At 41.9% G+C, this 25,526-nt stretch overlaps 1 protein-coding gene across 6 annotated transcripts in view; it reads left to right on the top strand.

Annotated features, from left to right (window-relative positions):
* The window catches only part of SLC9A6 (solute carrier family 9 member A6), a 60,793-nt gene that overhangs the window by 5,644 nt on the left and 29,623 nt on the right, over positions 1-25,526 (top strand). For 4 of the 6 annotated variants that reach the window (XR_014141181.1, XM_081808211.1, XM_081808210.1 and 1 more), the window contains exons 1-8: positions 3,643-4,000; positions 13,754-13,953; positions 15,362-15,439; positions 15,947-16,023; positions 16,331-16,443; positions 19,398-19,503; positions 23,118-23,264; positions 25,172-25,272. Coding sequence is in view for 5 of the 6 variants with exons in the window: in XM_081808211.1 (XP_081664337.1) it covers positions 3,664-4,000; positions 13,754-13,953; positions 15,362-15,439; positions 15,947-16,023; positions 16,331-16,443; positions 19,398-19,503; positions 23,118-23,264; positions 25,172-25,272 (1,159 nt within the window). In the remaining variant the exon portion in view is untranslated. The other 2 variants (XM_081808212.1, XM_081808213.1) reach the window with 2 other exon arrangements.

The following is a 25,526-nucleotide window of genomic DNA, read 5'->3' as shown; positions in this document are numbered from 1 at the left end:
CTAATGTGGTAGTGGAGGCAGGGGTAGACAAAGGCCTGTTTCTCAGAAGAGATCTGGAAGTGGTTTTGGAGAACAGGAAGAGATAGTGAGCCAGTTTTGTAAGAAATGAGTCACAGGGATGAAAGGCACAGCATAGGGAGTATAGTCAGTGGTATTGTAATGGCGTTGCATGGGGACAGATGGCAGCTACACTTGTGGGGAGCCCAGCAGAACATATAGACTTGTGGAATCACCATGTGGTACACCTGAAACTGATAATGTAACACTTAGTGTCCACTAGACTTCAATAAAAAGAAAGCTAGTGGGGCACCTGGGTGGCTCAGTCGTTAAGCGTCTGCCTTCAGCTCAGGTCATGATCCCAGGGTCCTGGGATCGAGCCCCAAGTCGGGCTCCCTGTTCGGCAAAGAGTCTGCTTCTCCCTCTCCCTCAGCCCTTCCCCCTGTCTCTCCCCCTGCTTGTGTTCTCTCTCTCTCTCTGATAAATAAATAAAATCTTTAAAAAAAATAAAAAGAAAAAAAAAGAAAGCTAGTGGACAAGGAGCCATTGAAGATGGTGGAGGGAGATGATGGTTGGAGTAGATCCTGGAAGAGGCAGGGAGGAGGTGATGGAATGCAGAGTACAGATTGCAGTGTATGTTTCATAAAGGAGGAGGAAACATCTCTTTGACTGAGGCTAGAGGGGAGGAAGAAAGAAGGGGCATTAATAGGATATCTAAGTAGGTGGCAGGGTAAGGAAGGTGAGGACTATTTTCTTGAGGATCTTGATTTTCGCAGTGAAAAAGGAGGCAAGGCTCAAATTCCAGGTGATTTATCAGTATGGGCATGGAATCAGCCAGCATGAAAGCAGGGCTGGGGCGGGGCGGGGCGGGGCGGGGTGGGAGGAGGGTTGCTGTGACCCAGATGCCCACATCCTCCATGAATGTACAGGAGTGACCAGGAAGTCATTAGGTGACAAGGAATGGAGAGTGTTAGAGCTTAAAATGAAGGCTGGAGGAGTGAGGAGCTTGGAACAGCAATGGGGAAGTGAGCTGAGTGGCAACTCCTTCAGGCCACATGATACAGGGCGCGAGTTGCACATACTGTATGTGTGCATGTGTAAGACAGTGGGGTGGTGAGGAGATAGCACCCCCTGAAACAGCCTCAGAGCACGTGATGTCCTGGGTGAGATCCAAGTACCCGTTAAAGGAGGAGACAGAGGGGACATCAGTGCAGCAACTGGCTTGGGTTGAGAGAGGGGTACATTCTCAGGGGAGCCAAAACTCATGGGGATTGGCCCGCTTGGTAGAATCATTGCCATGTCAAGATTCCTCCTGGAACTGTGATATAAAGAGGTGGCTGGGTGAGGGGGCATACTAAGTCGCTGGGGCCTGTAAACAGAGGTAGAGTCTGGCGCTTGAAGACATTTGCTTACTGGTCAGGCAAGCAATCTCTGACTTTGGTTTTTTCTTTTTTTTCCAAGTTCCAAACACTAATAAGAGACTGAAAAATGATTCTGTGCTGAGGCAAAACAGCCTTGGATTAGGGGCGCCTGGGTGGCTCAGCCGTTACGCGTCTGCCTTCGGCTCAGGTCATGATCCCAGGGTCCTGGGATGGAGCCCCGCATCGGGCTCCCTGCTCCGCGGGAAGCCTGCTTCTCCCTCTCCTACTCCTCTTGCTTGTGTTCCGAACCTCTCTCACTGTGTCTCTCTCTGTCAAATAAATAAAATCTTTAAAAAAAAAAAAAAACAGCCTTGGATTAGGTGGTCAGTCCTGAAGAAACAGGTAAACTAATTTGCTAGGTCTTCTGGGGTAATCAAGCTAGGTCTGGGGAAGGGACAGTGGGGAGACTGAGAAGGATCCTCACCTGGGTTTCGTAAAGGCCAGCCCTGTGTGCACAGGGCAGTGTGGTTAGGCTGGAACCAGGGTGTAGGGGACAGGCAGCCATGAGATTTCTTGGGAAGGTACAGACAGACCCAAGTACTAACAGGAGAAAATGGGCTCACAGTCCCTGGTACAGTTCCTGACCTGACAGGGACAGAATTTGGAGTTGAACACCTGTTCTGGGTCTTTTTTTTTTTAAGCTCACTATCCTCACAGAACTTAAAGAGCTGGTTAGTGGGAGTGAATCCAGAATGGGGTAGCTTGGAGTTGCCCGGATGTTATTTGTCTTAGCAAGGAGGTGATATAGCCATGAGATGAAAGCGTTTAAGAATCAGGACTTCTAGCGGGGCGCCTGGGTGGCTCAGTCGTTAAGCGTCTGCCTTCAGCTCGGGTCATGGTCCCAGGGTCCTGGGATCGAGCCCCGCATCAGGCTCCACGCTCAGCCGGAAGCCTGCTTCTCTCTCTCCCTCTCCCACTCCCCTTGCTTGTGTTCCTGCTCTTGCTGTCTCTCTGTCAAATAAATAAATGAAATCTTAAAAAAAAAAATCAGGAGTTCTAGACAGAATGATAGGAATTGGATTGATAGTACCACTGATGGTATGCAAAATTTGAGAAAGAATTCGTGTTTGTAAGGGGGAGATGAGCTCACTTCAAAGCAGTTCTAGGTTTTTGAGCTTGGTAGGTCCCTCAACAGGATGTGCTATCCCACTGGTAGAGGCCTGAAGGGAGAGTGGCAGGTCAGGGCTGGGGATTTGTAGTGCATACATGTAGAGGTAGAAATGAAAGTCCAGAGAAGACAAAAAGCCCACAGAGACTAAGGTGTGATTTGATAAATATGGAGAAAACAGGAAGCCACTGTTCTCCAAGAGGTGAGAACTGTGAATCTTCTGGGGTGCCAGGTGGAGAGGCTGAGAGTAGAGAAAATACTCTTGGAGGAAGAGAGATGAGAGATGGTGTCAAAGGTGACTTCCAAGCTGGGGAAATTTGTGTTAGAACAGCAGGGAAAAGGAGCAAGAAGAGAAAGAGAAACGCACCACACCTCAAAAGATTTCCTCTTTGGGAAGGGAGAGGAGTGTTTGGAGCTTGGGTAAATTTGAGCACACACCGATTGAATCTTCTTTGCGAGATGAACGAGTGTCTCTGTACGGGTTCCTGACGTGAGAGATGACTCGCATCTCGGGTGGTTGACGTGTAAGGAAAACTGAACGTACAGACACACGCATATTCCTTGCCTTTGAGTCCATTTTTTATGAACTACTACAGTGTTGTTGGTTTTTTCCCAGTGAGGACAGAACAAGGAGAATCCGATTTAAATGACAGAGATGGAGTTCTAGGCGTCCCCCGAGGGGACAGCTTCTTATCCAGTTAAGAGACACTGGGGGACAATATTGAGATGTGTTATGAAAGCTCGATTCCCCTGAGAGCTCTAAGAATAGGACCAAAGTAGACCTAGCTCGATCCGCCTCTGCTTGATTACGCCGAGCTGAGGTTTCTTTTCCGGAAGGCCGTGGGCTAGATGCGACAGCCTTTCGTTCCCTGGCAGCACCTGAGTGTGCGGCTGGGGGGAGCCGGTGCGGTGGAGGCCCAAAGGGCAAAGGGATGGGGCCGAGCGAGCCGGGAGTGCCGCGTCCCCTTTAAGAGCGGCGGCGGTGGCGGCGGCCGCGGCGGCCGCGGCGGCGGCGGCGGCGGCGGCGCGCACTCCGACGGCTACCCTGGGGCCCCGCCCCTTTCCCGTGAGCCCTCGGGGAGTGGTCCGACCGCGGGCGGCTGCGGGTGAGGAGCGGGGCGGGGGGCGGGGGGAGTCATGGCTCGGCGCGGCTGGCTGCGGGCGCCCTTCAGCCGCGGCGGCGGTGGCGGCGGCGGCGGTGGCCCCGGGGCCCGCCGGCTCATGCGGCCGCTCTGGTTGCTCCTCGCAGTGGGCGTCTTTGGCTGGGCCGGGGCTTCGGACGGCGCCGGCGGAGCGGCGAGAGCCATGGACGAGGAGATCGTGTCCGAGAAGCAAGCCGAGGAGAGCCACCGGCAGGACAGCGCCAACCTGCTCATCTTTATCCTGCTGCTCACCCTCACCATCCTCACGATCTGGCTCTTCAAGCACCGCCGGGCCCGCTTCCTGCATGAAACCGGCCTGGCTATGATTTATGGCAAGTGCCTCAACCCTTGTCCGCCCCCTGGCGCTCCCCCTTTCTCTGCCCGCCGGCTGCTTCGCCTCCTCTCCTGGCCCTGCTCGGCCTGCGTTCGGCTCACCTTCTGATTCCTTTCATTTTCTGCCTCGCCTTCTCCCCTACCCCCGTTTCTCAGCCTCATCTCCCCTTTTTCTGTTTTGCCCCCCGTTTTTCTGCCTCACTCCATTTCCTCCGCCTCGCCCCCCGTTTTCTCTGCTTCGCACCCCCTTTCCTTTGCCTGTCCACACCTTTTTTTCCTCCGACCCCACCCCCTTTTTCTTCCGCGCATCACCCCCCCCTCCGCCTCTGCCTACCAAGCTCGGGACCCGGGACTGAGGATGGGAAGGGAGTGGGTGCGGTGTCTCGGATTGGGCTGGGGACTGGGGGAGGGGAAGACAGCATAGCGATCTATTTCTCTGGGGTGTCAGTTTGTTTAAGGTCCACTGAAGCTGCAGTAGTATCTCTGCTGCTCAGGATCTGGCTTCCTTTTGGAACCGGAGTCCACCTTTACCCATCACCCAGCTCTTGCTACGTACGCCCTGTCCTTTCGATGTTGAGAATGAAAACCTTACCTCCCGTGTAGCCCAAGTGAAAACCCGAACGTAAAAGAAGCTACAAGGAAGGCTTGGGGTATTTTGAATGACATCCTGATTTATTGTACTATGCTCGTAATATCTGATTAGGATCCGTATGGTCTACGTTCCTAATCCAGGCGTATCGAGGTGAGGACAGGAAAGAGTTAAAGATCTCCCAGCAGTGTGTTGTACTATACGGTGATCAGGACAGTTCAGCCAAACAGTGATTAGGAACACCACGCATATGCAGTATGGGTGACTTGCTGGTGGCATAAGGTTATTGACAGACCACTGAGTAAATGGCTTCAGTTCTGGTGTCTTAGTGTGCTTTCTTTTTGAGGTTTCTTATTTATGTATTTTTATATTTTGGTCTTAAAGCAAGAAGGGCAAATCGAACCATGGGCTCATAGGCATTTTGGCCTGCTCCGAGGCCTCATGAGAGGTAAAGATGTATATTGCTGACTGTCTTAATGTGACTATGAGGGTGTAGGTGGCTGAAGACATGAGGGTGGACAGACAATCCTTTCTGTGCAGTCCGTGAGTGAAGATTATCTTCATATGGAACAGGCTTAAACTGATGAGCTTGTTGAGCTTTGTTTCTCAGACTTGCAAATAGGTAGAAGAAGCCTTGGCACAAAAGAGACATTTCTCCACGACCCTCCTCCCCAGCCCTTTCCAGTAAATACAGACTTCTGGAATGTGCATATGTGCATCTCAAGGGTGACAAAACAAGGCAGTTGTGTGCATCAGGAAAATGCATGAACTCAGGTTTATTTTTCATCCGTAAGGTAATATGATTCTAAGCCTGTGTGCAAATATCTCTGCTCCCTAGAATTCTTAGTTTTTAGACATATTAGATGGTTTTCATACTTCATATTTTTTGCATTTTACTTGCAGCGCCCCTTAAGCTACACATCTCTATATAATTTCTCTGTATAACAATGTATGATTTATATTTGCTATATTGAACAAACATTTGCTAGTCAGCCAACTATGTGTTAGGCACAGAAAATACAAAGAAATAGAAGATCCCCACCTTCAAGGCACTTAGCTTTCTTGGGTAGACAGATCACATAAAGAAAATAACGGCATCTTAAATTCAGTTAAATGCCAAATGAGTATTATGGTGTTAAAACAAGGAACTGATCACAGAAGCCTCTTTCCTCCCTATGGAGAGAGTATGATGTAGTGGTTAAAGGTGCAGGGCTTCAGACCAGAGGTCCACAATTTTTTTCTGTAAAGGGCCAGATAGTAAATATTGTTGACTTTGTGGGTCACATAGGTCTCTGTTGCATTTTCTTCTTTTTGTTTTTTTCTTTTTACAAAGCTAAAAACCATAAAAAACTGTTCTTAGCTCATGGGCCATACACAAACAAAGCATCACTGTGGTTTGCCAACTCCTGCTTTAGAGTCAGACCAGGATTCCTGTCCCACTGTGCTAATTGTTCTGTGTGATCTTAAGCGAGTCCCTTACCCTCTTACACTGTGATCTATAAATTGGGGGAAATGATAGGAGGGTTATTGTGAGGAAGAAATGTTTTTAGCTTAGTACCTGATCCCTAAGTAAATGTTCAATAAATGATAGCTGTGATACTATTATTATTGTTTTATAACTGCATTTTCTCAGGTTAGGCTTAAAATAGTTCTTTTAATTCCTTAGTCTTATAAGAGGCAAACACAGTATTTTTTTAGTATCAAATAAGTACTTAGAATTGCCCTGAAAATATTTGCTCCGTGGTCGTTGATATCATTAACTTCTTCTAACTCTTGAACTAAATAGAAAAGTGGTATTACTGACTGCATTTCCTGATGTTTCTGGTAGTAAAAGGTAATGGAGTACCTTAGTGTTAGTATTTTGTAAAGGAAAACCAAGGGTATCTCTTGCCGAATATCAAGTGGAAGGGTGTTATCTGGGAGTCAAATCTGGGCTTGCTTTGTCACAACTTGGCATTCTTTAGCCTGTTCCATTTTCTCAGTATGGCAATGGGGGCTATGGATAAACAGCCTCCTAACTAACTCCCAAGTCCAGTTTGAGAATAGATGGGATTGGGTCAAAGTATTTTCAGTGCCATGGGAATCAATGTTTTCTAATCCTAATTACTGTCTGCCATTTACCTTTTCTTTGACTCTTATACCATCATAGCTGTTATGTCAATATATTATTTTAAGACCTTTATTTTTCAGCTTGACTTCTGGATGAAAAGGCTCCTTACTCTGGGAATATCCACTCCTCCAAGATTCAGCCCACCGATGATTTTATTTCTGTCATGTCGGTTTAGCTACCTAAATCCTGGAAAATGCTATTTAAAATAAGCCTCTCCTTTATCTTTTCAAGAATCAAGAGTAAAAAAAGAAAAGATTAAATTGTGATCAGTTTCTAGATTGTAATATAGCCTAATTGCTCCAATTACAAACACAATATGAAAGCACCCAAGTGTTCTGTTCACTGGGCTAACTTGCTTAAGAAGCTTAAAAGTGAGTTACCATTAGTAAAAATTGTCAGGGTAGTTAATTAAGTCTGAAAAGTGATCACTCACTGTAGTGTGTTTACAGATGGTATAGAAAGCAAGGGACAGGGAAGAAATATTTTGCCTGAAATTTCCAGCATCCAGAGTCCTACGCTTAACTGACGTGATTCATCAATAAATATTAAGTGTTTTTGACGTATGAGATATGATGGAAAATACAGATATTAGTCATCTTCCCTGCCCACAAAGCACTTACGATCTAGTGCCTTAATAGGTAATGTTGATTGAGCATTCTAATGTGTTCATTTAAACCCCCTAACAACCTTGTGAGATGGGTACTATTATCTCTCCCATTTTACATAGAAGGAAATTGGGGCAGAGAGAGGTTAAATGACCTGCCTGAAGTCACATAATTTGTAAGTATTGAGCCAGGATTCGGACCCAGTCAGTCTGGCTCAGCAGCCCCATTCTCTTAGCCCCTAACCTTATTGCCTTATACTGAAGAGAGAAAACTTAACTATAAAGATAAACCAGTTAGTATTATCATCACTACGCATAAGGAAACAGGTTCAAGGAGAGGTTATCGACCCTAAAGTCACAGACTAGAACTTGATGGAGCCAGAATTCATACATCTATCTGACTTTCAAACTTGTGCTTTTTCTCCTACATCATGCTATAGTAAATTTCGTAAGATCATATATGTAGAGAGATAATACTTATGTTGTAGAGGTTTTGGAGATAGATTGTGAGGGAAGGCTGTGAGGGAGTAGAGACCTTAACCACTGGAGCAGTTCATTGTGACGTGAGAGCGAGAAGATGATCAGAAAGTTAAGAGAGGCTTGGGGGACTCAGTCGGTTAAGCGTCCAACTCTTGATCTCAGCTCAGGTCTAGATCTCAAGAGTTCAAGCCCCGCACTGGGCTCCACGCCAGCATGCAGCCTACTTAAAAAAAAAAGGTGGGGGGCGCCTGGGTGGCTCAGTCGTTAAGCGTCTGCCTTCAGCTCAAGTCTTGATCCCAGGGTCCTGGGATCGAGCCCCACATTGGGCTCCCTGCTCTGCGGGAAGCCTGCTTCTCCATCTCCCACTCCCCCTGCTTGTGTTCTCTCTCTCTGTCAAATAAATAAATAAATAAAATCTTTTTAAAAAATTAAAGAAGAAGAAGAAGATTAGAGAGGCTTTGGAAATAGAAAAACCAGACTTCAGTGCTGGTTTTATCACTTAATGCCAAATACTGTTGGCTAAGTCATTTATCCCCATTTTAGAGATGAAGAAACAATGATTGAGAGATTTATAATAATATCTACTACATAAGGTTATGAGGATCAGATAATATATGAAAGAATTAGGATGGGGATTGATTGATTCAGGTGCTAAGTGAAAGAATTCCCTTGGAAAAGAGGTTGATCTTTCTCCCAGAGAGGGGCTAAAGAGAAATGAGCTAATGTTGACACGGGGAGGCTTGGAATTGAGGCAGCTTACATCAGATGGCCTGTGGCTTCTCTGAAAAGGAGGCAGTGAGATTGAAGATTTGAGAAGGAGGGTAAAGGTTGGAGGAGCTGCTGTAGAAAATGTTCTAGGAGACAAAAAGATGAATAAACACATATAAAACTAACCAGAGGTCGGCAAAGGCCTTGCCTTTTTTTGGCCATCTTGAAGTTGAATTAGCTTTTAAAACAAATTCTAACAGCATTCTTCAAGAAGTAGATAAATGTTATATAATACACACACATACGTGTATATAAATCTCTTTGTACATACATACACTTGTTAATCTGTAGAAATTTTATCAATTTTGACCACAGTTGATATCCCAGCAATATTTCTTCCATATTTTTGACTATCAGAGGCTTTTAGTGTCATAGACTGGGAGAATGGGCCGAGATCCCTTAGAAGACCAATTTCCATTGACCATGAGCCCCATACAGTGTTGGAGCCCTGGGTGATACACTGAGTTCTTTATCTCTGGGAGGGGATCCAGCTCAAGAGGGTCAGGAATGTGTAGGAGAGGTGGGACCTTTCTGTTTTGTGAAAGATACCTCTTTGAGGTTGTATTCTTTGTTGCCTGTTAGTGGTAATTTTAAATTTCATGATGTCAATGTTTTTTTGTGCGTCTAAGTAGGAGGCTGGAAGTTTCCTCCTTATCCCCTTAACAAAGCACTCTTTTTGTGTACTTCTCTTCACTGAGAATTGCTTTAACTCTATGATTACGATTTGAGCTTTCACAGAACCCAAGTTAACTTGAACTGTCAACTTTATTCAGAGAAATTCCAGTTTTTCAGGTGTCTGATGCTGTAATAAAAGGATCTCAATTTTTTCCAACCTAAGTAATTATTCTCCTTGCTGAAGTTTTAACTGCCAAAGTGTGTGTTTCAAATTTGTCCAAGTGCTGAGTCCTCCTCAGGGCACCCAGTGACATTTCAGCATTGAGTCGGAGTGCAAAACTGGTAGATACCATTCCTTACACAGTCGGCCTTAAGGACATGGAAAGAATTTGTGCTGCTGTTATTATTTGTAGTAGCTTAGCTATGCTTTTGGCACATAAATATAAAGGGGGGGCGGCTTTTACTGAGCCCCTTAATTAGGGGGTCTTATGGGATAGTAGAGAAAGAGCTCTTTCTGTATCATATAGGCAGGATGACTGTGGATCTATAGCCTTTGCTCACCCAGGTTATGTTTATCAGACCCAGCTAATACCCAACCGTCCCTTTTTTATTTTGTTTTTTTAGAGGTTAGATATTTTCAGTGTATCTTTCATTTTTTTAATTTTTAAATAAACATATACGTCTTCACTAATTTCTTCCACCTCCCACACCCTGCCTCTGGCAACCACCAGTCCGTTCTCTGTTATCTATGAGCTTGGTGTTTTGTTTTGTTTTAGAGTCCACATATAAGAGGGGTCATATGGTATTTGTCTTTCTCTGTATGACTTATTTCACTTAGCATAATGCCTTCAAGGTCCAGTCCAGCCATATTGTTGCAAATGGCAAGATTTTATTCTTTGTATGACAATAATATTCCGTCATGTATATACACCACATTTTCTTTATTCATTCATTGATGGGCACTAGGTTGTTTTCATGTCTTGGATATTGTAGATGCTGCTGCAGTGAATATGCGGGTACATATATCTTTTTGAATTAGTGTTTCTGTTTACTTCAGATAAATACCCAAAAATGGAATTGCTAGATCATATGGTAGGTTTTTTTTTTTTTTTTAATATTTTGAGGAACCTCCATACTGTTTTTCATAATGGCTGCACCAGTTTGCATTCCCACCAACAGTGCACAAGGGTTCCCTTTTCTCCACAGCCTCGCCGACACTTATTTCTTGTCTTTTTGATCTTAGCCCTTCTGACAGGTGTGAGGTGATCTCATCATGGTTTTAATTTGTATTTCCCTGATGCTTAATGATGTTGAGCATCTTTTCATGTACCTATTGTCTATCTCTGTGTCTTCTTTGGAAAAATGTCAGTTCAGGTCTTCTGGCCATTTTTTATGAAAAAATGTTCAGATCTCCTGGCCATTTTTTAATCAGATTTTTTTTTTTTGCTATTATGTGTATTTTGGATATTTTGTATCCTTATCAGATATATGTATTTTAGATATTAGTCCCTTAGCAGATATATGATTTGCAAATATTTTCTCTGTCATTTATTTTCAATCTGGGACTTTGTTAAAAACTTTTTAAAAATTTCAAGTCATCGTACTGTTCAGCAGTTACTCATTGCTGCTCGCTTTAAAAAACGTGTAACTGTAAGTTGCCTGGAGAATCCCTCATCTCTGCACCCTCCCCACTTCCCACATTTGTCCCCTCTCCTGCATTTATCACTTCCCACTTTGGCCTGGCTTCTGCCTCCACTGCTCCACTGGAACTGCCCTTACCAAGGTCACCTGTGAGCTCCTCGTTCCCACACCCGATGGACCCTTCTTAACACCTGTATTCCTTGAGTTGGCTGCAGCATTGGCTAGTTTTCATCACTTCCTCCTCTTCCTTCCTATTCCTGGTAATTTTCTTCCTTCCACTCCTTCATCAGCTCCTCCTCCTCTACCAGCTCCTTTACATTGGCTATTAAATGTTGGGATAAAATTCTGGGCGTATATCCATAGTCCTCTTCCCATTTTATTTGCTCCCCAGGTAATCTCAAAGGCACCTGACTTCAGCCATCTCCACTTGAGACCCCCTACTTCCTTGAGCTCCAGATCCCACACACTGAACTGTACATGTTGTCACGGGTACATCAAACTCAACAGGTCTGAAACAGAACTGTACGTTTTCCCCTGTGAACCTGTTCCCTTTCTCACTGAATGGCCCTGCTACCTATCTGGTTGCTCAGGCCAGCTTACCCACATAGTTGCCAAGTCAGTTTGGCTCCTCTTAGTCTTTCTCCCAGTCTCCCTTCCTCCTGGTCTACTCAGTCACTGAATTCTTCTAAAAGATAATACCGTCTAAAAATCTCTCTCCATCCCTTTCTCTGCCCTCTTAGATGAAGCCCTAAGCTCTTAGTGCCTGAAGGACTGCAGTGGCCTTCTATCTGGCCCCTTCAAACCACTGTGGTCTAGAACAGCCAGTCTTTCTAAAATAGAAATCTGATGTCAAGCCACTGTTTATTTATAATCCTTTGACTTCCTTTTGCTTTCAAGATAAAGTCTAAACTCCCTTCCCCAACTTGCAAGGTCTTTTATGACTCAGCTCCTGCCAATCTTTCACACTCAACTCTGTCACTTATAACCCAGCCATACTGAACTACATGTGATTCCCTGAATGGCCTGTGTTCTCCCACTCTTCCATGACTGGATGTGGCCTACTGTACCTCCTACCTGGAAAACCTCTTCTTTTACTTTGTTTCCTTGCTTAGGTGACACCTCTGGAAAGACTTCCCTACTATCCCACTACCCCTTCCCACTTTCCCTGGCTGGGTTAGGTAACTCTTTTCTGTTTTTATAACACCTTGTATCCATATATACCATACTATAATTGTTTATTTGGTCTGTTTTCTCTAATTGGGCTGAGAAGGAGGGACCTTGTTTTCATCTCTGAACCCCGGGGGCCTACTCAGCATAGTACTCTAGTCACATATATTAAAAGAGTGGCTGGTGGGTTAGTGTGAAAGGAAACAGGGAGGTCAAGTGTAACTGATAGTGGTGTGCGGTACATCTTGGAGTTAAGGGAAGTTCCAGAAGTTTGAGTTCAGTTTGCACTTGAGCTATATCTATACCATGGAATATTATTTGACCATGAAAAGGAATGAAGTTCTAATACATGCTACAACAGGGATAAACCTTAAAAATATGATGCTGAGTGAAAAAAAAGCCAGACATGAAAATTCAAATATTGTAGGATTCTGTTTAAATGAAATGTCCAGAATAGGCAAATCTATATAGAGAGAAAAAAGATTAGTGGTTGCCAGGGGCTGGGAGTTGGGGGGTGTGGTAGAAAGTGACTGCTAATAGGTATGGGGTTTCTTTTTGGAACATTGAAAATGTTTTGGAATTAGATAGTAGTGATCAGTATATGACTTTGTCAATATACTAAAAGCCACTTAATGGTTTAAAAGGGTAAACTTTATGGTATGTGAATTACATCTCAATAAAGCCATTATCAAACAGTTTGATCAATACAGGTGTTAGTGCCTAGAACATTGTGCACATTTGAATATCAATATGATGATCCAAGTACAATTCTAGCAATATGTTGATGTCATAGTGCTGGACTGAGGACTTCGATTCCATGTTTTGATTTTGAAGCACATATTTTTATATTTTTTTAAATTTTTTTAAGATTGTATTTATTTATTTGCCAGAGAGAGAGAGAAAGAGAGCACAAGCAGGGAGAGGGAGAAGCAGGCTCCCCACTGAGCAAGGAGCCCGATGCGAGACTCGGGGATCATGACCTGAGCTGAAGCAGACGCCCAACCGACTGAGCCACCCAGGTGGCCCAAAGCACATATTTTTAAATTAAAATATGACCTTTTAGTGGTAGAAGAACTCAGTCGATCTACAAATGCTATTGATGTTCTGATTTGTTAAACGTGTATTATTTGGCCAGCCAGGTGCTGGGAAGTGTTGCGTGTTTAACAGTCTTATGAATTGATGGATGGAGGTGGAGGTGGTAAACACATTTGGTTGGGACACCTTGGAGCATATTCTGTGTACACATCATTTGAAGGTATTTTTTATTTTGTTACATTACTAATCACCTACTTATTATCTTGATCTAGAAATGCAGTGATATATGCTGTAACCTAGGGAATGTTTTTTCCTCTTGTCGCACTGGATTAGATGACTATTAGACTCTTAGATTTTCAAATTTAATAATACTTTAAAATGGGGGCACCTGGGTGGCTCAGTGGTTAAGTGTCTGCCTTCGGCTCAGGTCATGATCCCAGGGCCCTGGGATCGAGCCCCGCATCGGGCTCCCTGCTCCGCGGGAAGCCTGCTTCTCCCTCTCCCACTCCCCCTGCTTGTGTTCCCTCTCTCGCTGTGTCTCTCTCTGTCAAATAAATAAAATCTTTAAAAATAATGATAATAATACTTTAAAATGTAACTGCATTTGGTCTAGAAATTGGTTCTGAACCACAGGGGACTATCATCAGAGTTTTTCTGTTAGCAATCCAAAGGTATGTGTGGGGTACAAAAGAAGCAGTCTTTGTCCAAAAGAAGAGCTTATATGGTTCTTTTATTATTTCCAGGTCTTTTGGTGGGCCTTGTGCTTCGATATGGCATTCATGTTCCAAGTGATGTAAATAATGTGACCCTGAGCTGTGAAGTGCAGTCAAGCCCAACTACCTTATTGGTAAATGTTAGTGGAAAATTTTATGAATATACACTTAAAGGAGAGATTAGTTCACACGAACTCAATAACGTTCAAGATAATGAAATGCTTAGAAAGGTAAGTTCTTCGTTAAAGGGAATGTTTGGATTTTTTTTTTTAAAGTGTATAACTAGCAGCAAAGCGATTCAAGAGAAGAATTAATAAATAATGAATTTTTAATGGTGTTTAAAATCAGTCTCTTGAAATGGAGAAAATCTCAATTAACAAGTGTAATATAATGCTAAGGAAATGGACATCTGTACATTTCATTTTCTGATTGAGGCTAAGTACTATAATCCTTTTTGTTTCATTCTGTGATGTTTATAATTGTAATAAATGGTGACTGCTTAGTATTGACTTAAGCAGAATTTATAAGCATTTCTTTCAATTTGCAGATGGTCCTTAGAGTTTATTGGCACATTGAGTTTATTTGATAATACCTAAAATATTCCATTAATATTTCTTTGAATATTATTATTTCTTTCTTGTTTTGACTGTGTCCTATATGGAGGACAATTTAATCTTTCTTTGATTCATAATCTGGCACAACTTTAGGGGCCTCATTCTGAGGATCAGTTACTGTACCATGCAGTGCATAAAGCTTTATGTAGGAGGCTGTGCCGCAGTCTTACTGGCCCCCAGACGTTCCTGGAACTGCTTTCTCCTGTCCCCGCCATAGTCCCCCATGAAGCTTCTCGGGGCCTCTTTGCTCGGGTCTCTTGTTGCCGCCCACCCTTGGCCATGTGCCTCCACTTCTGTCTTCTGCACGGGCAGGACTTGGCTTTCATAGCTATTTGGGTTGTGGTACTGACCATCTTTAATGCTTTTTACAATTTTATACGAGCTTAATTTACTTTGCAGCGAGAGTCCTTTCCACCTGTGGAAAATTCCAGTTCCTTAAAAGTTCTAGTAAACGAAATTTTAACATGGGTGTGTGTGTAGCTGCTTTGTGTTCATTTCAGATCCTACTGCAGTCTTATGAACAGAAAGGGGCATCTATGTTATTATAGGGAATAGATATTAAAAGAAATAGGCTGTCAGGACTAGAAATCTTAGTCATTCAGAAATTTCTTACCGTAATATTATGCTGTATACCTTTAGAGGTGTGACCTGTGTAAGAAGTCTGTTTCTTGCCGGCAATAATGGCATACCCCCAAATTTTGTTACCAGTTTGGGGGGGGGGGTCTCTTGTATTTAAAGCAAAGATATGTTCATGCTTTTTCCCATTTTTAAGATTTTTAATGTCATAGTATTTTACCACCCTTTCCACAGATATGACTTAACTGATTGCTCCAACACTGTCTCCTTGTCGTTTGGTTGAGAAATAGAACAGCAGCTATCCTATATGAAATATTTTTCAGTGACCACAGTAATATTCTTGCCTTTCACCAGTTTAACATTCAATCTTTTTTCTTTTTCATAATTTGATAATGTAATACGAGGTCTTCTATGGGAATTCATCTAAAAGAACTCTTTATTTTAACAGGTTACCTTTGATCCGGAAGTATTTTTCAACATATTACTTCCTCCTATCATATTTTATGCAGGATATAGTCTGAAAAGAGTAAGTGCTTATGTATTTCGTATACTTTGAACAACTTTAAACTCCATGGACTTTGTCACGTCTGACACTTTAGAAACAGGCAGTTCTTTCCAGCTTTCCCTCCCTTCTCCTCTCCTTGCTGAAATTTATGCCTGCACAAAAATTCTTTCTGTTACTTCCTTTTAACGAATAATGCATTTAATATTAGCAGAACACACTAGAATAGCAAACCTTTTCTTGGGGCGCCTGGGTGGCTCAGTCGTTAAGCGTCTACCTTCGGCTCAGGTCATGATCCCAGGGTCCTGGGATCGAGCCCCACATCGGGCTCCCTGCTCAGCGGGAAGCCTGCTTCTCGCTCTCCCACTCCCTCTGCTTGTGTTCCCTCTCTCACTGTGTCTCTGTCAAATAAATAAATAAAATCTTTAAAAAATAAAAAAAATTAAAAAAAAAAAGAAAACCTTTTCTTTTTCAAATAATCGGTAAGTATTCTAACACACTGTAACTTTTTTCTTTCTTCTTTTTTGTTAGAGACATTTCTTTCGAAACCTTGGGTCTATCCTAGCATATGCTTTTCTTGGAACAGCAATTTCTTGTTTTGTAATTGGGTAAGTACTTGAAGGTTAAAACACTTTTTATCCTTCAAATTATACTTTTTAAATAATGCATATTTTATTTATGCAGTATTGTATTCTTGAGTGTGTCTAAGGACCTTTTTCAGTGAAATGCGTTCACATAGATAATAAGTTGTTTGAATTCTCCTTAAGGCCAAGGTATTACCATATTTAAATGACACGAGTTAAATTTGGGATTAGTCACAAAGTACTACAGTAGACCCATCTTATTCTTACTGTATTCTGACTTCTTTAACAGTTGCTGTTTTTTTTCTAAAGTAGAAATGTGTTTATTGACCAGGTCAATAATGTATGGCTGTGTCACACTGATGAAAGTAACTGGACAGCTTGCAGGAGATTTTTACTTTACAGACTGTCTGCTGTTTGGTGCCATTGTATCAGCAACTGACCCAGGTATGTGTCCATGAGAGTGGAGCTTCAGTGCTTAAAGTTACACTGTTTTGCTAGCAAAAGCACATGTGTGCAGTCCTTCCTTTAGGTATAGAATTCATAAATTCCCATAGTACTGTACTTCTAATTGTAGAGGAAAAAACAAAATTCATAGGTCCTTTTGGCTTAAGCACACATTTTTTAAAATTTCATTTTATTTATTACATTTGCCCCTTACTGGTCCTTAGCTTGATGCTGTTTAGACAATGGCTGTAAGGCCTTTTCTTTAGAAATTCAGGTTGGTGTCTATCTTTAGTAATTGGGTATTTGGAGAATATGAACTAGATTGGTTAAAATGCGTAATAATGGTACACTTCCTTTCATGCTTCTGGAAAACCAGTCCCCTAAAAATCTTTTGTTTATATTCAGCTATCCACATATAAGAATAACAGTTTTTCAATGATTGTCAGAAGGCAGTTGTGCTACTGTTAGTGTGATTTGGCATCACTGGTGGGCCTTACTATACATTAAAGAGTTGTTTTTATAAAATCAGCTAGGGACGCCTGGGTGGCTCAGTCGGTTAAGCGGCTGCCTTCAGCTCAGGTCATGATCCCAGGGTCCTGGGATCCAGTCCCGCATCGGGCTCCCTGCTCAGCAGGGAGCCTGCTTCTCCCTCTGCCTGCAGCTCCCCCTGCTTGTACTCTCACTCACTCTCTCTCACCTATGCTCTCTCTAGCAAATAAATAAAATCTAAAATAAAATAAAATAAAATCAGCTATATGGTTATGAAATAGTTTTTTAAGGTTTTATTTATTTGTTTTAGAGAGAGAGAGCTGGGGCACCTAGGTGGCTCAGTGGGTAAAGTAAGCATCTGCCTTCGGCTCAGGTCATGATCCCAGGGTCCTGGGATCGAGCCCCACCCCGCCACCCCCGTCAGACTCCCTGCTCGGCAGGGGAGTCTGCTTCTCCCTCTCCATCTCCCTCTGCCCCTGCTTGTGCTCTCTCTCACTCACTCACTCACTCACTCGCTCGCTCTCTCAAATAAATAAAATCTTAAAAAAAAAAAATGCTTTAGAGAGAGAGTGCACACACGCAAGCAACCCCGGGGGAGAGGGGGGCGTAGAGAGAGAGACTCTCAAGCAGTCTCCGCACTGAGCGCAGAGCCCCATGAGGGGCTTGATCTCACAACCCTGAGGCCATGACCTGAGCCAAAACCAAGAGTTGGATGCTTAACCGACTGAGCCACCCAGGCACCCCTGAAATAGTTCTGATATGAGCACAGCTGGAGAATGAATACAATTCTATGGAGTTAGGTGGTAGTTTTCCTAATATAGTATTGGTGAGCCTCACAGCTATGTTCACTGTAGGAACTTAGAGAAGATGCGGGCTGAAGACCTAGCGTTGGGACTGGGGTTTTTGAACTAAGGATGCAAGGTTTCTTTCACTGGACTTGAGGACCTTGGCATAGGTTTGTTCTGTGTTACTTTTTGCTCTTGTAAGTTAATCATCTTCTTTAATTGTCATGCAGCACAATTAAAGATGGGATCCTAAGGTTATCTCTGAATTCCTGTGTTGACTCTGATAACACAGGGCATTATATATAGGGAGTAGGAAAATATGTTCTCTACTTTATACGAGATGATTTTACAAAGCTCAGAGGGCATTTTACAGAGCGATTTGTATACTTCAGCATTTTTAAAACTGAAAATCAAATTGCTCCTTTCAAGACCATCAGGGCTGCCCCCTTACTGTTTAGAGCTGCTCCCATTATCTGTATGAAGATAAGATGGTTTTTGCAAGGAGCCAATGGTCCTTTTGCTTAGAAGCAAAGTCCTTGACTTTTCAACATCTATGAGAAATCTAAGTCAATCGGACTGGCTGTGTTACTTCAACCTTCTGATTTTGTGTTGGTAGAAGTAGTGCCGGGATGCTCAAGCAAAACTGTTCTGCTCATATTAAGTTGGACGGTTACATTTCTTCTGAGTTATATAGGCATTTTCCCCTATAATAATTCTGTTATTTTGCAACAGTTTACTTGCTAGAAGGGTGAGCCATAGGTTTTCTTTGCAGAATTCTTCAGCACCACTTTTGCCCTCCTTTTCTCGGTAAGCTTTTGTATCAGTATATTCCAGATGAAATGCTTTGCAGTAGAAACTACATCTTTTAAAATGCAAGTATCGTGTTTTGTTGGTTGGCATTTGAAGGGGCTTTCCCATCTCTGGTTATAATAATCTTTCATGTCTGCTTGGGCTTATTTAGTGAGTGATCTGTATGTGACTCAGCAATTAAAGTTATATTACAACTTCAGTCTCATCTGATTTTTCTAAGAACTCTCATGGAATTGTTGCCTAGAAGGAGGGTTTTTTTTTGTTTTTTGTTTTTTGTTTTTAAATCTTCTCAGGCTGTGATAGCCTGATCACTGGCTTCTTATTAAGTTAAATATAGCAGCTGTAATTCTGGTCATAAATTTTATCTCAGCCAAAAACCAAACTTGTGCTTTCATTTCCTACTGTCTTTGCTAAACTAAACCAGTGTGCTTGAAATTTGCAAGTCAGATAGAAATGAGTTGTAAGGCTCCAGGGAGAAAATGAAGTTTGCAGCAGGAGATGCTTTTCGTAATACCCTTCTTCATCAGATTAATGATCACTTGGTCTGTAAGAAGTTCTGTATATATTCTTTATGGAAAAGAAATGTGCAAGACAAGCTGATTAGCATTTGCATGAAACATATAGGTCAGCTCAATCCTCCAGGGTTAATTTCAGCTGTTTGTAAGATAAAGGAAATATTGCGGGTACACAATTAGGGAAAAGAGAAGTATCAACGGGAACATACTGAATCTTTAATATGGTAAGAGAATGTTTATTGGGATCGGATCCTAAGAGGAAGAGATCAATTTCTAAGTGGCCATCATAATCATCTATGAAGGGGACTGTGTTACATTCGTGATGTCTAAATACTCCTCTCTTTCTACTTGCTAGTGACTGTCCTTGCCATATTCCATGAGCTTCAAGTGGATGTTGAACTCTATGCACTTCTTTTTGGGGAGAGTGTCCTCAACGATGCTGTTGCCATAGTGCTGTCTTCGTAAGTGTTTGTTTTCTTGTTATTTTCTGTATTTAGAATGTTGGGGTACTAGGAACCGAAAGTCGCTTATTGAATGAAGTGCATTACGAATGCAGATGTTTGAAAGACTGAGGCATTGTTTTTTTTCCTCTTAAAGAAATACATACTTACAGCCAACATGGAAAATGTGGGGAAGAAAAAATGGTATATCCTTCTCACACCTAAAGGCAATTACTCTAAAGATTCGAGGGCACTGACTTTTATTCTTGTTTTCTGTGCATGCTGTTTTTACACAGTTGTGATTGTGGTGTGTATATGATTTTTTATTCTGTTTTAACATTATAACATGAACATGTTTTCTTTTTTAATTAAATTAAATTTTTGGAACAGATAATATATTTACATGGTTCAAAAATCAAAAATGTACAGAGAGGTAACATAGAAAAGTCATGTTCTTACTCCTCTTTTCATCCACCTGTCCCCCCAGCCCCTTATATGTAACCATTTTGATTAGCTTCTTGTGTATCCTCCTATTTCTTTATCCAAATGCAACCACACATATGAATAAATATTCTCATTTGCCTCTTATTTTAAAAGTAGCATGCTAAATATATTCTATGCCTAGCTTTCTCTCACATAACTATATTCTGGAGATCTTTCCATATCAAAGCAGAGAGTTTCTCATTCTTTGTTTGCAGCTACAGAGTATCCTATGTGCTGTACTATGAACTCTTAAAGTTGATTTAATCAGTCTCCTATTGCTGGAAGCATAAAAGAGTTTTCAGTCCTTTGCTATCCCAAACAATGCTGCAGTGATTAACTTGACCTCACCTGTTTTATACATTAGTAGGATAATTTTCCAGAAGAAGTGAGATTAGTTATGTTAAAGGATAAATACATTTGTAATTTGGTAGACATTGCTACATTGCCCGTCAAAGAGATTATGCCATTTTGCACTTTAAGCACTGGATTATGGGAGTGCCTGTTTCCTCATAGCTTTCCCAACAGAATATTTGTCAGGCTTTTACATTTTTGCCAGTTTGATGATTGAGCAATATCTCATCGTAGTTTAATTTGTATTTCTCATATTTAACATAAGCATTACAGAAATGTTTGTTAATTTTTAGAAGTGTTAAGACAATTATTGAAATGAGCAATACTTTAATCTACTTATAGAAGTTACTATACATGTTATTAGAAAGTGTTTGCAGGTGAAAGAATGAGTCTGAACCTCTGAGGGACTCAATCCTGCCAGCCCACTCCTACTAAGCAAATATCTAGCCCCGTAGACAGTTGCCTTTACTCCATACCATCTAGTGGCTGGAGGCCAGGGACGCTGCTCAATATCCTTCAGTACACAGGCGACATCCACCACCCAACAAATAACTACCTGGCCCCAAATACCAACAGTGCCGGAACTGAGACACCCTGGTGTTTTAACCAAGATCACTTGTACGTTGTTCTCAACATTGCAGTTGGTATCATCTACTCCTTGTATGGTACCTTTTTGTCATTATTTATGATAATAAAATTAATACATGTTTGTAACAATCTAAAGTATTTGACTTAGTAGAAAATTCCTGAAATTTCAGTTCTCAAATAACCACTATTAAGGTTTTCATCTAGGCTTTTCTATTAGGATATTAACATACATATAAATATATTGATAATTTTTATTTAATTTTTTAAATTTAATTTTGTTTTATTTAAGTTCAATTAATTAACATATATGTATTATTAGTTTCAAAGGTAGAGTTCAGTGATTCATCAGTTGCATATAACACTCGGGGGCGCCTGGGTGGCTCAGTCGTTAAGCATATAACACTCAGTGTTCATTCCATCAAGTGCCCTTCTTAATGCCTATCACCCAGTTACCCCATCCCCCCCACCCCCTATATTCATAATTTTTAAACAAAAAAGGCATAGTACTAAACATACTCTTCTGTAACTTGCTTTTCTCACTTGGACATTTTACTGTGTTAATACTTCTATTATCCCATTGTATGGTACACCACAAATTTACCTCTCCTACCCCTTACTGGTTAATGTTTGATGTTTTCTAATATTTTTTATTGTGAATGGCACTGCAGTGAACATATTTATGTGCAAATCTCTGTGAATCCTTGTGAGTTTTTCTGTATGATGATTTTTAGAAGCCGAATTTCTAGGCCAGTGGATATGATCAGTAAACAATTGAGAGATACAGTCCTATTGCCCTCCAAAAATGTCATATAGGTCTATTTGAAAGCAGTTGCACTGCATGTAAAAGGAGCCGTAGGTATAGTAATACCCAACTTCCAGGAATGTAGCACAGGGAAATAGTCCAAAATTCGGAAAAAGTGCAAATATGCTCTTTCACCTGTTTATTATGGTAGCAAAAATATTAGAAGCAACTTTTACATGTCTAACAGTAGGGAAATGATTAAACAAATGGTTATATCCATTTGGACCATTTTTGGTCCTAAAAACCATAAATGGTGGTGGGACCCTTTATGTATAGATAAGATAGCATGACATTAGAAGCCATTTCATATTTATGAAAATAATATTTTTTTAACAACTATGGAGGTATGAAAAGAACTTGGTGTACATGGTATAGCAAGCCCATTTTTCAGCCTTGAACCTTAAAAAAACATTGTGGTAACCACAGGGAGAATTCATTATATTCCTGGGAATGTGTTTTTTCTCCTTCTTTTCTTTGACATGACTTGCATGATGTCTTTGAGTCCAGACTTTTTATAAAAACACTGGTACGTCAATTAACTGAGATGAGAACTGATTTACTAATGGTAGACACTCTCTCCAGACACCTGCTGACAGTGATTTTCTCAGCCACTTCTATTTCCCAGGGTGACCATTTTAAAAAGAAGCATCTTTAGACCAGGTTTGGACTTGTAAGTTCAAGGCAGAGAGTGTCTCCTGTAATTGTGTGTCTTGGCCTCTTGCAGAGTGACTTTCTTTTCAAAAGTTTGAGGTAGAGATTCAGCTGGGTAAGCTAAGTGGATTCTAATTCCTTGGATGGACTTTCAAGCCCTTTTCCCTATAAAAGTCTATTTCAGTGAGTGAATAGATGTTAGGCATTGGGCCCATTCTGGTATTCTAAAAGTTGAAAGGGTATTTCAGTCATCTTTTTTTTTCCCATAGGAAAAACAAAATGTGACCAGGTTGAGTATTGAGCAGTGTTCTTTATATTCTTATGCCTCTGCTGAAAACAAGTGGAATTTTTCATTAGTTTGTTCACATTAGTATGTTAGGGCTTGTAGGCACTCAGTGGTAGGAAGTCTTGAACAGAGTCATAAAAGTATCTTGACGCTGGAGAAAAAGGCTCGGTACAACTTCACATAGAAGACCTTGGAATATTCTATCTCCTGAAATTGTCATTTAAAGTAAAAGCTGAATTTTCTTGCCAGCTGGATCCACCACAGGGTGTTTAGTAACCTTTTGTCCTTATTTTGGCAATTCAAATCAAAAGTTTATGTCCCCTCTCCCCCCCCCACCCCTCCCCCGGCCCTGATTTCATCTTTCAAGCTCTACTACCCTAGAGAATGTATTTATTTATTTATTTCATTATTTTTTAGATATAGCTCTTAACGTAAAAGTTGCTTCTAGAAGTGAAAACAGTCTCTCTCTTGTAGCTCAATAGTGGCATACCAGCCAGCTGGGGACAACAGCCACACCTTTGATGTCACAGCCATGTTCAAGTCTATTGGGATTTTCCTTGGGATCTTCAGTGGATCTTTCGCAATGGGTGCCGCAACGGGTGTGGTGACAGCTTTAATATCCTTTTGTTAATCTTTCCTCGTTAACCTAAAAAGTGCTTGAATCCTGTATTCCATGGTCTCTCCTGTTCCAGAATTGACGTTGTGTTACAATTATGTGTTTAAGATTTATTTTTTTAAAGATTTTATTGATTCATTTGACAGAGAGATAGGGAGCATGAGAGAGAGAGAGAGAGCACAAGCCGGGGCGGCGGCAGGCAGAGGGAGAGGGAGACGCAGGTTCCCCGCGGAGCAGGAAGCCCAACGCGGGACTCGATCCCAGGGCCCTGGGACCATGACCTGACCTGAAGGCAGATGCTTAACTGACTGAGCCACCCAGGGGCCCCCATTGTGTTATAATTATTAACCTCATAACCAGGGACTTGGTTGGAAAACATTATGTAATCATCTTTACCGATAAGTAAATAAAGGAATTTCCTTGTTTTGCATTAGGCTCCGTGCTCTCCAACTTTCACTACACAAGTCTGATTAGATGCAGTGACCCTCTGGGAGTGAATTTTAAGGTTGTAGACAAAATTGATATAAAGGTAAATACATTCCAGTGAGCCTCTGGGTATTCTGTGCTGCTGTTCATTTGCTCTTTGTTGAATAGGACAAATAGGAAGTGTACGACCATGATGTCAATTGAACAAAATCAGCTTCCTGGGTTTGGACAGATGGGAGTTCATCTCAGCTCTCAACAGTTTTAACCTTCTGTTCTAGAGTCCTTGGCACGGCCGCTAGTTTGCTATTAGAAGTGTTGGGCAAGTCATTCTTGTGCTCATTCAGAAAACACTTGATTGCCTGCTGCATGCCAGATGCAATGCTCTGGGCATCAAAGATGGACAAGACAGACATGGCCTCTGCCTTCCTAGAGCTTCCAGTATAGGAGCACTGACACTTCACGTGGGCCCTGAGTGTAGGAAGGTGGCAGGTGGGGACAGCAGGCAAGATGAGTGGGACTTGATAATCTCTAAAGAGCTTCCAGCTCTAAAACTTCTAAGACATTTTCGTATAAAACAAATACTTTTGGGAGCACCTGACTGGCTCAGTCAGTAGAGCGTGTGACTCTTGACCTCGGGGTTGTGAGTTCGAGCCCCACATTGGGTATAAAGAGGACTTAAAAGTAAGATCTTTCAAGAAAATAAAAAAACAAATACTTTTTTTCAAGGATCTGTAAGTTTGTTCTCCTTCAGCCTTGTGCTGGAAGAGACTTGTCTTATGGCTTTTTACAGGTGAACTGAGGCACGAAGAGACAGTAAAAGGTTCTGAAGGAGGAGCCAGGACAAATCATATCGCTGTCCCATTACAATCTCCTTGAGGGGAGGGAGTCTATCTTGTTCATCTTTCTGCTGTGGTACACATTTGTGGAAGCAGATGTAGATTCCAGCCTGAGATTTGTCACTGGTCTGCACAGGCCCTTCCCCGGTTGACTAGCAAATACTTTTTAGATTCGTATAAGTGAGTGACATGCCCCGGTTTCTTCATCGTGGAATGCTCTACATCACGGAGGTGCTAGGGGATCAAATAAACATGAAATCTCATGGAAATGTCATGTTCTTAGTAATTGTAAATTGCTATAATTAGGGAAGCTGTCTTGCTTTGGGTTGCAGATTAATAGAGGTGGCCTGTTGTGTGTCTGATTTGTTGCTCGCGTCTCTGTCCTTTATGATGTGGTTTCTGGCAAGGCATGCGATACCCATAAAACAATTGACAAAACTGTGTGACTTCCTCGTGGAAGACTGCTGACTCCTCAGTACAGTGCTCACTTTAAGAGGTCCTTCACTTTGGCGCTTCCTTATTCTGTGACCTGTGTTAGATTGGAGCATGCTTCTTGCCCTTTCATGGTTGCCTTGCCTCGACTATTATTCTTTGTAGTCTTACTTGTGTATTACAAGATTTTGTTACCAACCTTGACAGTCTTACGTGACAAAGTTCACCAAATTACGGGAGTTCCAGCTGTTGGAGACAGGCTTGTTCTTCCTGATGTCCTGGAGTACCTTCCTCTTGGCTGAAGCCTGGGGCTTCACAGGTAGGGTCCTTTCTCCTTTTGATCGTAAGCCTTCACAGGGAGTGACTTTGCCAGTCATTGTTTCTACATGGGGGCACATCCTCTAGCATTTGAACGTACTTGTTAGCATTGGGATTTACGCTGTCACTTTAGAATATAAGAAAGGTGTTTAATGCAAGTGGTTCCTCTGAACAAAGTAAGTCACAACTGGAAACTTCAACACTAAGCATATGCTCTTCTGCAAAATACAAGCCTCAGTATGAAACTCAGGAAGT

This window comes from Leptonychotes weddellii, chromosome X (genome assembly GCF_054177405.1).
Source record: "Leptonychotes weddellii isolate Sample4059 chromosome X, ASM5417740v2, whole genome shotgun sequence".
Taxonomy (NCBI): Eukaryota; Metazoa; Chordata; class Mammalia; order Carnivora; family Phocidae; genus Leptonychotes; species Leptonychotes weddellii.
Note: the sequence above shows the minus strand (reverse complement) of the source record. Positions and strands in the feature narration are given on the sequence as shown.